Source organism: Chrysochloris asiatica, unplaced genomic scaffold (genome assembly GCF_000296735.1).
Source record: "Chrysochloris asiatica unplaced genomic scaffold, ChrAsi1.0 scaffold00047, whole genome shotgun sequence".
NCBI lineage: Eukaryota > Metazoa > Chordata > Mammalia > Afrosoricida > Chrysochloridae > Chrysochloris > Chrysochloris asiatica.
In genome coordinates, this window is record NW_006408565.1 from 16,981,827 (window position 1) to 16,994,190 (window position 12,364).

The following is a 12,364-nucleotide window of genomic DNA, read 5'->3' on the forward strand; positions in this document are numbered from 1 at the left end:
GAGAGTCTGTGATGCCTGGGGTCCTACCATTCTCTACCCTCCATTCCCAGCTGCAGTGCCCAGTCCTCCACTGGCAAGAGCCTGGGATGGGGGAGAGCAGGCTGGGGGTGGGGCTGTACCTCCTGTGGTCTAGATGGGGACAGCTGTTGTGCCAGATGAAGGCCAGGGCTGGGGGGTGGGCATTGGTGCCAGGCATGGGGGCAGGGAGGCTCCTCAGCGGAAGAGGCTCTCAGCTTCTTCCTGAAAGCTGTCCCAGTGACTCACGGCCATGGGAGCCCAGTGCTCTACCCTAAATCCCTGCTACTGTCATTGCAACCTGGCTCCTCTTGTGGGGTTCTGAGCCAAGAGCAGAGGGGGTGGGCAGTTCACTTGTCACTCAATGACAGGGTCTCCATCTCTCAGTTTGGGAGGAGAACTGTCAACTCAGATAGAGAGAAAGGCCAAGGCTGAACAGACTCACTCCACCACTGTACCCTTGGGGAATATGAGACCCTGAGTGGAACAGGGACTTACCTAAGGCCACACAGCCTGCTCCCCTTCCAGAAACAGCCCTGCCATCACCCCTGTCAGCAGAGGCCAGGGTTCAGCACATCCCGACCTCGGCTGGATAAAGAAGGAACAGAGGCTGAGATAAGGACAGACCAGCTCTGTACCCCCAGATCACAGAGGGAATAGGGCCCCCTCAACGAAAGGCCAAGTCTGGATCAGAGCAGAATAGGATGCAGCTTCAGGTGCACCTCCTGTCCCCTCACTCACCTACACCCCTGACCTCCCAAACAGGGATCTGGCCCATGGCCAGTAGCTGGGCTCTTGGCGCCCCCTGCAGGCCAAGAACAGCAGGTGGGACTGGCTCTTTAGAAGACCCCTTCCAACAGCTAGCCCAGGCAGGGCTGAGGAGCCGGGCCAGGCCCACACACACACACACACATCCCCCGTCTATTCCCAGGCCCCAGCAGGACAGTCTCTGCACCCATGGACAGGCCCAGGAGATGAGGAATGAGGGGCTTGGGAGAAACTAGTCCATACTTCTAGGAAAGGGAGAGTATGCCTCCAGTGTGCCCCCTGAGGGCCAGATGTGCTCATTTCTCACAACAGCTCTCCTACTGGGGGGGGGAAGACTGGTGTCCCCCTCAGGCCACTGCACCTGGAAGGATGCTAAAAACTAGGTGCCCCCAGGTCTTGCCTGGTGTGGGGTCCAGGCACCTGTGTTTTCAATAAACCCCCGCATGGTAAAGTTCCAACCCACAACCCACCCACATGCCTGACAAATAGAATCCTACATACCTCCAGGGGTACTGGCCCTGGCCTGAGTCCTCAGGGTGAGCCATCCTAGCTCTTAATTCTCGTCCTTGAGCTGTGTAAGATACTGTCTCAATCCAAAGCCTGGGCATGTTGTGATTGTCAAGTGCTGTCGAATAACTTCTGACGCATAGCGACCCTACATAGGGTTTCCAAGGAGCAGCTGGTGAGTTTGACCACCAGGTTCAAATCCTAGCTCCATCCCTTAGCAGTTATGTGACCTTGCACACAAGGCCAAGTCCTTGACCTGCCTGTGCCTCAGTTTCCTCCTGTACAAAAAGACTTGCTGAAAGGATTAAACAATAATGTAAGTCAAGTGCCTAGCCTGGACCTAGCTAAGCTCCATGAAGTTTAGCTGTTCTTATTACCATGATCATAAAAATTTCTCCTATTTTAATAATGCTATGTACTTTTCCGGAGTCCTGGTATGGCACTGTGGGTTAATGTGCTGGACAGCAATGTCAGTTTGAACCACAAGGTTGGCGGTTCAAGCTCACCAGCCGCTCCTTGGAAACAGGGTCATTATGAGCTGGAACCAACTCAACAGCATTTAACAACAGCAATATGTACATTTTCCATTCAGTCATCTGTCATTCCTTGCTTCATTCGTTCAGCAAATAAATGTGGTCTCAGGTCCCACATATATCTGTCTTTCACCCACAAGACCCCTCTGGCTTCTGACAATAGCCCCTTGGCATAGGCAGGACCAGTGCTACCTTCCCTGTGCCACAGATGAGATGGTCCCAGAACGCCGTGACCTGCCAGGGACCACACAGACCTGTAGCACACAACGAGGACTCAAACCCAGCCCTCAGCCCTACCTCCACCACGGTCTTGCCTAGGACAAGAAAGTTACCACATGCTGCAGTAGCCTCACCTCTTACCCCCAGAAGGCCCCAGTTTGCTGGCCTGGGCAACTGAAGCTGAAGGGCGAGCAGGGGCCTCCACTTCCTCCCAGGAGTATGGGAAGGTCCTATTCCCTCTCTGGGTCTCAGAATGCTCACCTATAAAAAGGAGGGGTTTGGACCAGACTCCTGCCAGTGAACATTCCCTAAGTCTGTCATTCTTTATACTTTGCTTTCTCCCCAGAAGCATGGACGAGTGATGCTCAAACATATCTCCCCACTGGACATACGAGGAAGGTGGCGAGCTCTCTCCTCCCACCTCCAAGCTGTTGTTTTTGTTGTTAGGTGCTGTAGAGTCGGTTCTGAGCCATAGAGACCTTATGTACAACAGAACAAAACACTGCCCAAGCCTGTGCCATCCTCACAACCGTTGTACTTGAACCCATTGCTGCTGCCACTATGCCAGTCCATCTCTTCAGGTGTCTTCCTTTTTTTCACTGACCCTCCACTTTACCTATCATGATGTCCTTCTCCAGGGACTGCTCCCTCCTGACAACATGTCCAAAGTATGAGAGATGAAGTCTGGCCATCCTGGCCTCTAAAGAGCATCCTGGTTGTACTTCTTCCAACTCCTATTTGCTAATTCTTCTAGCAGTCCATGGTACTTTTAATATTCTTCTCCAACACCATAACTCAGATGCATCAATTCTTTTATGGTCTTCCTTATTATTCATTGTCCAACTTTCACATGCATGTGAGGCTACTGAAAACACCACACCTTCGTCTTTAGTCCTCAAACTGACATCTTTGCTCTTGAACATTTTAAAGAGGGCTTGTGCAGCAGATTTGCCCAATGCAGTGCCACCAGGCTGCCACCCCCTTTAGTCTCTGTATTTTCCATGTGCAGTTGACCTGCCCAGGGATGCAGGGGAAGAAGGATATACAAACTAAGGGACCATCTGAACCTGGGCTCAATGAAGGTCTGCCCTTACAAGCTGGGTAATCAGGAGCCAGGCATGTCACCTCTCTAAAAAGTAGCTTGTACTTAGAAAGTGCTCAGTAAATACAGGCCCCCCCCTTCCCTTGACATGGGGCTGTTCATCCTTCATAGAGCCTTTCCCAGCTCTGCTCCCATCCTAGTGAGCATTTTTGCAGTGTTGATCCAGGTCCCCTTAGCTCCTGGCCCAGATCTCAGTGTACATCACCACAAAGGCAGGCTTTCCTAGGCAATTCTACCCACTATGAAGGAGGACGAGCAGGAGGAAGGCTCAAGGGCTACAAGGGTTGCAGTTCCGTTGCTATCTGTGTCCCCTTGCACAAGTTACTCTCTTAGCCTTTATTTTGAAATCCATAAAGTGAACAGAATAATTATTTCCTTATAGATTTGTAGTAAAGGTACAACAGGCCATAGTATGTGGTACATTGTTGTTGTTAAGTCAAGTCCATTTCAATTCATAGTAACCCTGTATAGGGTTTCCAAGGAGCAGCTGGTGGGTTTGAACCATTGACCTTATGGTTAACAGTCCACTGCTTATCCTACAGTGCCACACCAGGACTCTGTGGTGCACAGTAGGTGTTCAATAAACAGTGTGTGCATGCCTGTCCACCCCTGAAATTGAAGCATGCCTGACCACACAGTGCCTTCATGTGAATTATCATTTAGAATGTGACCAATTAACCCATGAGATGGGACAAGCACCGTTGGGTCTACTTTAAGACCATTAAGCTCAGGAGCAAAGGGAATAGCATGGTAAACCTTGTTTTTGAAAACCCCCGACACACACCCATGTCCTGTCCACTCTCTGCATCAATATCCCACCCCAAGGGCTGCTGCAATGGCATTGGCCTGCATCTGGCAGTTCTGGGAAATGGGTAGCAGTGGGGGTCTTGGCCAGAAAGTGGACTGACTGTGGAAGATGGCAGGGTCTCTGCTCCTACTACCAGGCTGCTATTGCTTTTGTGGTTAGGGTCCCTGTCGCCAGGGTCCCTGTCAGAAGTGGGGAAAGACACACACCCTGGGCAGACAGGGGCTCCAGGCTCACAGGAAGTGTCAGAGCCCATGGGTTGGTGGGGTCCATGGGGTAGAAGGATGGACACAGGACTGGGAGGGAACCTTTGGCTGGGACACTGCTGCCTGCTGTGACTGCCTGCATATCAGGCCTTCTTTGGAAGACAACTTGATCCCAAAAAAAGTAGGCAGTCACGACCAATCGCTGGAATCCGTCATTTCCAGACACCAGAGCTGGGACTTAGGCCTCATCTAGGAATGGAAAGAGGAGGGGGCAGGGCCCTGGCGCGCCTATGTGTAGGAGCCCCACCTCCCACCGCTTTCTACCAGGTACCTGGCCAAGCTGTCATCCGTGGGGAGCATCTCGGAGGAGGAAACGTGTGAGAAGCTCAAGGGCCTGATCCAGAGGCAGGTGCAGATGTGCAAGCGGAACCTGGAGGTGATGGACTCCGTGCGCCGCGGCGCCCAGCTCGCAATTGAGGAGTGCCAGTACCAGTTTCGGAACCGGCGCTGGAACTGCTCCACACTCGACTCCCTGCCAGTTTTCGGCAAGGTGGTGACGCAAGGTGAGGGAAGACCAGGCATGGGGTCCCCGGGGGTGGCCGTGGTGCTGGAGGTGTGGTCCACCCAAGGAAACCACCGCTTCAATGAGTGAGGAATACGATGACAGTGAAACGTAAAAAGAATGTGTTCGTTGGAGCCTGGGGTAGAAGGACCCAGGCAGGAGCTGGGCTTGGGGGCTGAGGGCTTTTACTTGGGCAGCACTCTACCGAAAGACGTATGTTCAGTGTGAGCTTCATTTAGAGAGAAAATCACGGAGACTCAGACAGGGAAAGGACTTAATTGCCCACAATTCCTCAAAGAGTTCATAGCAAACTCAGGATTCCAACTAGGAGGAGATCTCCGGACCCCCAGTCCATTGCTGTTTCTACCTTAGCATTGTGCCTCAGGAAGCCCAGCCCATCTCGTTCATTTGAACATCTGACAAACCATATTGAGTAGTTCTACTGAACCCAGCCCTGAGACACAGGCATCACCAGAAGCCAGCTCTCACCCTCTCGGGGTCACAGCTCAGTGGGGGAGACAGATGGGAAAACAAATGCCATCGATCCAGTAGGAGTAGAAGCTTGCACATCTGTAGTACTACCTATGGATCAAACACTGTTTTAATAGTATTAACTCACCTAGCCTACTGCAATGAAGAAATTGAGGCACATAGTGATTAAGTAACTTGCCCAAGGTCACAGAGCTAGGAAGAAGCAGAACCAGGACTTGAGCTAAACAACCTAGCCTCATTGTCTGTGCTCTTACCTACAAAAGGGAAGTGCTGTAATGGAAGGGTATAAGAGCCTGGGGAAGCACAAAAGTGGATCCTTCGTCTCCTCAGTTGGGGTGATCAGCAGAGGCTCTTCAGAGGAGGGGCTCCCAACTAAGATCAGAAAGATGAGAAGGCATTAAGCCAAAGGAAGGTGGGCCAGGGCCTAGAAAACATTCCATGAAACCGGAAGGCTGCATGCTCATAAGAGAGTGCTCCAAACCAGCTGCCACTTCTTCTACTTTCTAAGCATGAAACTGACACTTCAGAGACACCAACAGTCGACAGGGTCCTCTGACTTGCTCAGGCAACAGGAAGAGGTTGTCTAGGCCAACCTTTGTCTTGGCACCTGTGGTCCTGGATGGCTTCAGCTGCTAGGCTGTGGCAAACCCTGTGGATGTTGTTGGAAACCAACTATGATAGAAATTTGGAAGCCATTCTCCTGGAAGCTGGCAGGAGCCAAAAAGGCATGATCATGCTTGGCATTGCTGACCATCGCTGTTCTGGAAGAGGTGAACAGCCTGGTGGTGAAGGGAAGGCTCTTCAAGGTGATGGTACCCACCACTGTGGACCCATGACTATCCGCTAAGTCCAGAATCCAGCCTCAAGTTACAGCCTGAGCTCGGGACAGTCCCCTCACACACAGTGGGTGTTCAGTGAGTGTTTGGGAAGGATTGGTGGATAAGTCAGCAGGATTTCTTCATAGGCCAGGCCCTTTCTCCCCTTCGTGGCTTAGTCCATGCTACGTCCTCTACCCCAAGTGCTCACACCCCTTCTCTGACCAGCCCAGCAGTACCCCCTCCACAAAGCTTTCGCAGGTCCTACAAGTTCCTTCACGGAGGTTCCCACAGCTAGTCTTGTCTTTTCTTTTTTTAAAAAATCAATTTTTGTTTCGATACAATATACAAAGTTTTGGGAAACATACAGCAAAGTGGCAAAAATACTGCAAGGAATCTCTGTACTTTTTATCCAGGTTCAATAATGGTTTGCATTTTTAACACATTTGCCTTATCCCTTGATCTCTATGTATTTACATACATTCACATGTTTTTTTCTAAGCCATATGTGTGCACACTGTTTTATCATTACATCTCTTATACTGACCAGGAATGCCTGTCTCCCCCTTTCCCCATCACTAAACCTTGGGCTCTTTCCCCCCCAGCACCAGGCAGGGGTTGGCATGGAGGACAGTTAGTGGATGTCATCTAATGACAGAAAGCAGGTCAGGACAAGAACTTGAAGGGACACAGAGGGGCTGTGTGGGTCAGTGCTGGCCTGAATCCACTGACCCTTCTCAAGACCCAGTAGAGAAGTGCCTGAGTTACCTGTAGGGGCAGGAGACAAGGAGGGAGTGCTCACACCTGGTCTTGCAAGAACTGGAGACATTGAGAATCCTACCTAGTGGCTTGGATAAGCATCCAGTCCCCTCAGAGCTGGCACCAGGCCAAACACACCAGGCAGATACCAGTTGTGTTTGGAGGAGTCTGAATCTCCCCTTTCCCCTGATGTTCCCATTCTTGTATTTTCTCTCTTGGTAAAATTCCTTTTGGAAAATTCTCTATTTTCCACTGAACAAAAGGAAAAGGGAAAGACAAGAGGAAAACTCCTGAGGCCTGAGGGCAAAGCACTGGCCTCAGAAAGTTCAGGGGTTGATGAGGAAGAACGAGCTCGGGCCGGTGACTTCACTCCTCAGAGCCTCAGAAGGTTGTCATGAAGCTCCTTGATCTGAGAGGAGCCATCAGTAATAACCGTGCGGTCCTCCTCATAGGTGGCTTCGACCCCTCAGCACTCTCACACCCCACCTAGCTTTAGGGGCTAGGAAGTTTGGCTGAAGCCCACATACATAAGCTGCCTGCCTGGGGTCATGGCCTCAGGCTGTGGAAGAGTGCAGAGCTAACAGGACCCTGGCTATAGTTAGAAAAGAGAAAAACAACCAATTATAGTTATCCTCTAGTCGACTCCAACTCATAGTGACCCCACGTGTGTCAGAGTAGAACTATACTCCATCCAATGCCTATGACTTCCTGGTCTTTTTCCCAGGATGCCTCTGGGTGAACTCAAACAGCAAACCTTTCAATTAGCAGATGAGCGCTTAACCACATAAGACACTCAAGCATTCCTCAGAGCGCCTGTTTGTCAAAGATCTACTATGTGCTGTCTGACACCAGATCCTCCTGTGGCTCCCGTGGTACACTGAGAAAGGAGGCTTCAATGAGCAGAGGGTGGTCACATGTCCACAACCTGCACCTGCCACCTCCTGGCTAGATCTTGGGCAATTTCTGTCCCCTCTCTTAAGTCTCACTGACCTCCTCCCTGTAAAAGGGGGACAATGGCAGGACCAGCCTCCTAGGATTCTAGTCACAATCTGGAAATGCTGCAAATGAGAGTCTCCCGGGGCCGGCTCCAAGACTGGCAGCATCCCAAGGTCTCGACCACCAGGTTCTACACTCCCTGAGTCCCTACAATGAAGCTACGGCCCATGGGTCCAAAACAGGTGGTGACGTAACGGTGAATGATGAGGACTCTGTGTCGTAGGCGGCCAAACTGTACTCTACACTGAAAATCTATCAGAACCCTAGTAGTGATGGAGTCTGGGGCAACGGAGGAAGGGGAAGGTAAGTACTTGACTGAGCAGGTACTCGGAGCAGATGAGGGATGGCTTTTATGTGTGCTAGGCACCTGACAACAACAACAACAGTCGCTGCTTGGCCTGGTGTGGCGGTGTGGGTTAATGCACCAGACTGCAAAGCCATTTGAACTGCAAGGTTGGCGGTTCAAGCTCACCAGCTGCTCCTTGAAAACCCTATACAGGGTCGCTATGGGTTGGAACCGACTCGATGGCACTTCACAACAACAACAGTCACTGCTTGGCTCCAGTGCCTTGACCTGCACATAGGAAGTCAGCAACAGATAGCTGCTGAATGGGTACAGAGGGTTTGAGGGTTTGAGGGTGGCATAAAGAGGACTGGACAAAAGTTCAAAGTCACAGGGAGCAGGTTATGCTGGGGTGTCAGAGTGGGCTACCCAAACAGGGCGGGAGAAGTGGGAAAACCACCTCTTGCTTCCCCATCTGTAATTAACAGCAGGCCTCCTTCTACCTCTCTCATGTCTTGCTCTGTGACTTTGATCAAGTCCCTACTCTAGAGAGGAAATTCAATGAGCCCATGTGTGGTGCTGTGGGCTAATGCGCCAGACTGCAAAGTCATTTGAACTGCAAAGTCAGTGGTTCAAGCTCACCAACTGCTCCTTGGAAACCCTATATAGGGTCGCTATGGGTCGGAATCGACTCGACGGCACTTAACAACAACAACAACATGCCCCCTTGGATCTGGGTGTGGCACTGTGGGATAAGCACTGAATGGCTTACTCACCAGCTACTCCTTGGAAACCTTATACAGAGTCACTAAGAGTCTGAACTGACTTGAAAGCACAAACAACAGCAACATGCTCTGTCAGCCTCGGGCTCTGAGGCCATAAAGGGAGGACCTGAAGCCCAGCCTGTCTGGATCTGTGGAGCTCAACCTTTCCACTCCCCATGCGCCTGACACCATCTTATGACACCTTTCTAAAATAACACCAGCTAGACTGCAGAAGTAAATGCTTTCCAGTTCTGGGTTACCACCCTCTAAAACCTGTGTTCTCACCTTTGTCATCAACTTGTCATCAGGTCAGACCCAATGAGGGTGAGAACACTCTTTGTTGCCACCAGATAAGTCACACACAAGAAGCCTGCTGGGGTAAAAGCAGGACAGAGATACCCCTGGCCTGGGATCTTCTTGAGTATTCGCCTCAGTGCCCCTAGTGCATGGGGCTGCACTTAGAGCATTAATGTTAAGTGACTTTCAGTCAGTTATGACTCGTAACAACTCTATGGGGTTTACAAGGAGCAGCTGGTAGGTTTGAATCACCAACCTCATAGTAACTAGTTCAGTACTTATGCTACAATGCCACACCAGGTTTCCTGCTCACAGTGTGTGATCAGCAAATGTTTAGTGAGGAAGTAAGCAAGCAAGCAAGGATGCTGCCCTGAGGAAATCAAAACAAAATTCCTCACCACTGGACCAATAAACAACATTCTTATCAACGGAGAAAAGATTGAAGTCAAGAAATCAAACAACGTATTGCATTAGGCAAATCTGCTGCACAAGACCTTTTTAAAGTGTTGAAGAGCAAAGTTGTAGAAAAATTGACACATTTGAGTTATGGTGTTGCAGGAGAATATTGAAATTGCCATGAACTGCCAAAAGAACCAATAGATCCATGTTGGAAGAAGTGCAGAAAGATCAATGGTTAACAGGAGGTCAACCTTAATGGCCTTCTAAGGAGCTCTGGTAGCGTAGTGGTTACGAATCGGGCTGCGAACCTTAAGGTCAGCGGTTCGAAACTACCAGCTGCACTGCGGGAGAAAGATGAGGCTTTCTACTCCTGTAAAGATTTACACCCTCGGAAACCCTATACAGGGTCGCTATGGGTCGGAACCGACTCGATGGCACATAACAAGTGTCTAATGCCCTCTTAATCATTTGATATATTAGCAAATGAATAAAAGGGAATTAGCCTCCCAACAACAGTCACAACGTTGTTGTTAGGTGCCATTGAGTCCATTTTGACTCATAGTGACCCCACGTACAACAGAACGAAACACTGCCCAGTCCTTCACCATCTTCACAACTGTGAGCCCATTGCTGCTGCCACTGTGCCAATTCATCTTGTTGATGGTCCTCTTTTTCACTGACCCTCCACTTTACCAAGCATGATGTCCTTCTCCAGGGACTGGTCTTTCCTGGTAACATGTCTGAAGTACAAGAGACAAGTGTTGTTGCTTCAAAGGAGCATTCTGGCTGTACTTCTTCCAAGATGGATGTGTTTGTTCCATGGTATTTTCGGTATTCTTTGCCAACACCACAATTCAAATACATCAATTCTTCTATGATCTTCCTTATCCATTGTCCAACTTTCACATGCATATGTTGTTATTATTATATGTTGTTTTCTTATATGTATTATATGTATATTATATGTTGTTAAGTGCCGTCAAGTCAGTACTGACTCATAGCAACCCTGTATAGGGCATCTGGTGAGCTTGAACCCCCGACCTTGCAGTTCAAAGCAACCTTGCAGTCCAGCACATTAACCCACAGTGCCACATCAGGACTCCTCACATGTATATGATTGAAAATATCATGGCTTAAGTCAAGTGCACCTTAGTCCTCATACTGATATATTTGCTCTTTAACACTTCAAGTAGGTCTTGTGCTACAGATTTTCAGAATACAATAAATACTTCATTTGATTTCTTGACTGGTGCTTTCATGAATGTTGATTGTAGATATAAGCAAAATGAAATCTTTGACAGTTCAAGCTTTTATCTGTTTATCATGATACAATGCTGTGTATTGGTACATTGTGAGGATTTTTGTTTTCTTTACATTGAGATGCAATGCATACTGAAAGCTGTGGCCTTTGAGCTTCATCAGTAAATATTTCAAGTCCCCTTCACTTCCAGCAAGGTTGTGTCTTCCACATATTTCAGGATGTTAATGAGTCTTCCTCCAATCTTGATGCCACATTCATCTTCATATAATCCAATTTCTCGGATTCTTTGCTCAACATACAGACTGCATAAATCTGGTGAAATGATTCAACCCTGGAGCACACCATTATAGTTTTTAAAGCATTCAATATCTATCCCTTGTTCTGTGGATCTCTGTACAAGTTCCTCATGAGCACAATTAAGTATTCTGAAATACCCATTTGCAATGTTAATTCATAGTTCTTTATGATCCACACGGTCGAATGCCTCTGCAGACTCAGTATACAAGTAAGCATCTTTCTGGTATTTTCTGCTTTCAGCCAAGAATCCATTAGTCATCAGCAATGAGAGCCCTTGTTCCACTTCCTCCTCTGAATCCAGATTGAATTTCTGGCAGCTCCCTGTTGATGTACTTCTGCAACCATTTTTTAATTATCTTCAGCAAAATGTTACTTGCACATGATATTCATTATGTTGTTCGATGATTTCCACATTCTCTTGGGTCACCTTTCTTTGGAATGGTCATGAATATGGATTTTTTACAATCGGTTAATAAGGTAATTGTCTTCCAAATTTCTTGGCATAACTTGTCTTCCAAATTTCTTGGCATAGTGCCTCATCTATTTTAATTGGTCTTCATCAATTCCTGTACCCTTGTTTTTCACCTGTGCCTTCAGTGAAGGACTTCTTTCTTCTATATCATTAGTTTTTATCATACAGTACCTCATGAAAAAAATTTGGCCAATAGCTACTTGACCAGCTGATTGGAAGAGATCCATATTTGTGCTCATTCCAAAAAGAGGTGACCCAATGGAATGTGGATATCATCAGACAATATCATTATATCACATGCAAGTAAAAGTTTGCTAAAAATGATTCACAAATGGCTGCAACAGTACATTGACAGGAAACCACCAGAGGTTCAAGCCAGATTAAGACGAGGATGTGGAATGAAAGAAATACTACTGCTGAAGTCTGATGGATCATGGCTAAAAGCAGAGAATACCAATAAGATGTTACCTGTGCTTTACTGACTATGCAAAGGCTTTTGATTGTGTGAATCATGACAAGTTATGGACAACATTGGGAAGAATGGATATTCCAGAACACTTAACTGTTCTCATGAGGAAACTGTACATAGACCAAGAGGCAGTCTGTCTAACAGAACAATGGGACACTGAAGGGTTTAAAATCAGGAAAGGTATGTTCCAGGGTTGTATTCTTTTACCATACTTATTCAATCTGTATGCTGAGCAAATAATCTGAAAAGATGGATTATATGAAGAAGAATGTGGTATCAGGATTGGAGGAAAACTCATTAACAACCTGCAATATGCAGATGATACAAACTTGATTGCTGAAAG

General features: G+C 48.1%; 1 protein-coding gene across 1 annotated transcript in view; it reads left to right on the plus strand.

The window, feature by feature from the left end:
• WNT4 (wingless-type MMTV integration site family, member 4) overlaps positions 1-12,364 on the plus strand; it is a 36,836-nt gene that overhangs the window by 11,385 nt on the left and 13,087 nt on the right. The window contains exon 2 of the mRNA XM_006862334.1: positions 4,483-4,718. Coding sequence (XP_006862396.1) covers positions 4,571-4,718 — 148 coding nt within the window. The 5' untranslated portion in view covers positions 4,483-4,570. The remainder of the gene's footprint in view (positions 1-4,482; positions 4,719-12,364) is intronic.